At 47.0% G+C, this 3,592-nt stretch overlaps 1 protein-coding gene across 1 annotated transcript; it reads right to left on the reverse strand.

The window, feature by feature from the left end:
* Positions 1-1,007: 1,007 nt before the first annotated feature.
* On the reverse strand, positions 1,008-3,086 carry LOC127225596 (glycosylation-dependent cell adhesion molecule 1). Its single transcript, XM_051189090.1, has 4 exons — positions 3,023-3,086; positions 2,229-2,273; positions 1,383-1,598; positions 1,008-1,138 (listed from the first exon to the last, which is right to left on the reverse strand). Exons 1-4 carry the CDS (start codon positions 3,084-3,086, stop codon positions 1,008-1,010), a joined length of 456 nt encoding a protein of 151 aa, XP_051045047.1.
* Between the last annotated feature and the right edge of the window lie 506 nt (positions 3,087-3,592).

The following is a 3,592-nucleotide window of genomic DNA, read 5'->3' on the forward strand; positions in this document are numbered from 1 at the left end:
AAGATTCTAGAGAAGATAGTTGTGTCCAGTACTACAGGGACAGAGTAGAAAATTCAGAACTGAGAAACAGCCGTGGGGCCTGTTGTTGAGTATGGCCATTGGGTAATGGACTGGTGGGTGGGAGCAGGCAGACTGCAGCAGGTGAGTAGGCATGGAGGTAGTCCATGCTGAATGTGCAGAAAGGTGACAAGGATCAAGTGTTTGTGGGGGTTGTTTTGGATGGAAGATTAGACCAGGTCTGTAAGCGGAGGAGGATGAGAAATTTGAACCTAAAGGGATAGGATAACTAAAGGCTACAGAAACCCACAGAGACAGCTGACCTGAACAAGGGGGAGCTCATGGACCCCCAGACTGATTGCTGGGAAACCAGGATTGAACCGACTCAGACCCCTGAACATGGGTCTCAATTAGAAGGCCTGGGCAGTCCAAGGGACCTCTGACAGTGGAACCAGGATGTATACCTGGTGCACAAAAGGACTTTGGGAGCACATTTCCCATGGAGGGATACTCCCTTAACCTAGAGGCAGGAGGGAGGACCTAGGCCCTACTCCAAATAACTTGACAGATTTTGTTGACCCCTCCTGGCAGGCATCACCCTCCCTGTGGAGTGTGTGTGTGTGTGTGTGTGTGTGTGTGTGTGTGTGTGATATAGGAGGGATGTTGGAGGGCATGGGAGGGAGGGAGAGGGAACTGGGATCAATATATAGAAGAAGAAGAAGGAAGAAGAAGAAGGAAGAAGAAGAAGAAGAAGAAGAAGAAGAAGAAGAAGAAGAAGAAGAAGAAGAAGAAGAAGGAGAAGAAGAAGAAAAGGAATCCTGGTAGAGTGAAGGTGTTCGACCTCCCTTCCTGGGCCTGACAAAATCACCAGAGAGCTGGATTCAAGTTGAGATACTTTAATGTAAGACATTGAAGGGCACACTGAGAGGTGGTGGTTGGGATGGGCAGTGTGCCGGTGATGAAGGCACCTCCCGTGGCCTAGCATGGGAAATGGTTAGGCATTCTTGTCTTCATGGCTTCTTGACACCACTGGCACCAGAGATTATGTCTTCCACAGAACTTGTGGATTCTCTACTTGTTTTGCTCAGCTTTTCCCCCATTGCCTGGTTTAACTTTGCCAGTCTTCCCTCTGCGCTGGTTTCTGTAATTTGAAGATAGAAATGTCCAGTCAGGGTAGGTTCCCTGTTCACACCTCCATGACCCACCAGGAAAAGCTTCCCACAGTGCTGGCAATTAGTGGATCATTTGATCTCACACTTAAATTTTACGTTTCTTGGACTTTCCCACCCTTTCCAGAGACTCCTTATTTCTACACAAGTCACTGCCTGTCCTGCCTTTCCCTGCTCACCACCTCCCGGATGTTTCCCTTCTCCTCTAGCTCATACCAGCTGAGGTGGTGGATCCTGTGGACTCTTCCAGCTGAGATATCCCACTCCTGGTCCCGGCCTGGGCCTTTTGACTCTGTGATTTGGCACAGTCTATCACTGCATCATCTTCAGAAACCAGCTCTTCTCTGGAGATGGCAGTCTCCTTGGAAGAGTCCTTACCGGAAGTGCTCTCCTTGCTGGTGTGGCTGATGGGAGTGTCCTGGGAAGCTGGAACTAAGGACATGCAGGGAATTAGGGGCAGAGAAAGCTTCCAGGAGAAACAGTGTCCCTTCACATGAGCAGGGCATTAGTGTTGAGTCATCACCTAGCTGACCTATGGGAATATTGAGATCCTACGTTAATATCCATATCCCTGGGCTCCTCAAAGGCATGGGCTGGATTTCTAGCAACATGTGTAGGAATCCCACTCCTGCCATCCCATCCCCCAGCAAATGTACCTTCCAAATAACCCCCACCCTCTTTGCTTGGCTTTTAGGTGGAGTTTATTAACCTTGGTTCTTCCCTCTGAATTACAAGAGTTTTTCTCTTTAGCTTCTCATACTTCTTCCAGGTTAATCTGGGAAGTTAGCTCAAGATTAAACCATGTTTACGGCTAATCTACAAAACTGAATCCTGGGATTTTTAAGGTTTTTGAAGTGCTGTTCCCATTGCAAATTTCTGATGATTACATAGCAGGAGTACTACTGTTCTAAAGGTTCCTGGCCCCCAGATCTATGGCCGATTAGTGCAGCAGGAAGGGTTAATGCCAAAAGCAGGAGGGACTGCGTACTCACTTCTTCCTAGCATCATTTACTTTCTAGTCTTTCATCACTAACAACAGAGGGATGTTCTCATGATACTTACTGGCCGCTGTGTGCTGAGTCTTCATGGGGAGTTCATCTTCAGACCCTGAGGACAGAAGAGGATAAAGTCTCCAGAGATCTCTAGACATGTGAGCTGGTAGCTACCCCACTGCAGCTTCCTCAACCTCTCTCACTCTTTTTTAGTTAGTTTGCTTTAGATAGGGTTTTTTTCTCGATAGCTCTGGTTGGCCTGGAACTTGCATGACTCTCCTGCTTCTGCTTCCTCAGCATTTGAAACCCAGGTGTGCACCACCACAACCAGCTAGTCCCTTACTCAGCTTCATTTAGCATTTCTAAAATACTATGTAATCCATCCAGTATGTGTATTTTTTTCTTCCTCCTTGAATAAAATTTCAATGATGGCAAAGGTCTTTATGTAAGTTGTTAGTGTACCCTAAGTCCCTGGAACTACATATAGTTCAGCATAAGTGCTACAAGTAGCAATGGATATTGGGTGTGCAGCTTTACCTCATTGTACCAGAAAGATGAGGAGGTCTAAAGCAGTGATTTTGTTGGGTTGTACTGAAGCAGCCTCTGGTGTTAGGATTAAACATAATTTCTGGTGACCCACAGTCTGCCCTGTTATGGGTCCAGTCTGACCTCTGAACTCAGTCTTGGCTTTCTGGGTTGCTGGATTCAGGGGTATATGTCTTCATGCTCGCTTCCAGAGGTGGCTTTTTTTTTTTTTTTTTATTCTACATCTTATCACCTTTCCATAAGGGTGGTGATATTGCTCATCTGACAGCCCAATGGCCTCTACAGGACGAAGGGTAGTGGGAAGGAAGACATACTCACCAGGCAGGACAGCAAGAGAGGATGAGGCAAGGCTGGCCAACAGCAGGACAGTGAAGAATTTCATGGTGGCACTGGAGTAAGGTCAGCTTTCCCTAGGAAGCGGTGTAGAGTGCTGGAGTAGCAGCCTGACTGGGGCTTTATTTATTTTGGGGCGAGGATGAGCTGTGGAACAACAGGTTGGGGATTGAACCAGGAAGCAGGCTAGGCTTCCCATTTTGAATACATTGGGTTTTGGGAATTGGTATTTCTGGGAAATGAATTAACAGGAAAGTAAGGCCCCCAGCCTTCCCTTTGGCCTAGCCACTACCAGGGTGTGCCAGCCCCAGGAGCCATCCCTCTGTACCTTTGGGGGGAACTTACTGAGTGGGCTCCATTCCTTAATATTACTCTTTACTGGGGTTATTTTATATTCCCACATCTGATTATTTAATTGTTATCTGTCTCCTTCAGAAGAGTGATGCTTGTTTTTCTTGCCATGGTTTCTTCAGCACCTCTGTAGCAGCTGGGTCACAGTTTGGGTTCAGAAAGTAAGGCTTATGTGATTGAATCTAGAAAAGACCACATGGTCCT

The sequence above is a fragment of the Phodopus roborovskii genome, unplaced genomic scaffold (genome assembly GCF_943737965.1).
Source record: "Phodopus roborovskii unplaced genomic scaffold, PHOROB, whole genome shotgun sequence".
NCBI classification, from domain to species: Eukaryota; Metazoa; Chordata; class Mammalia; order Rodentia; family Cricetidae; genus Phodopus; species Phodopus roborovskii.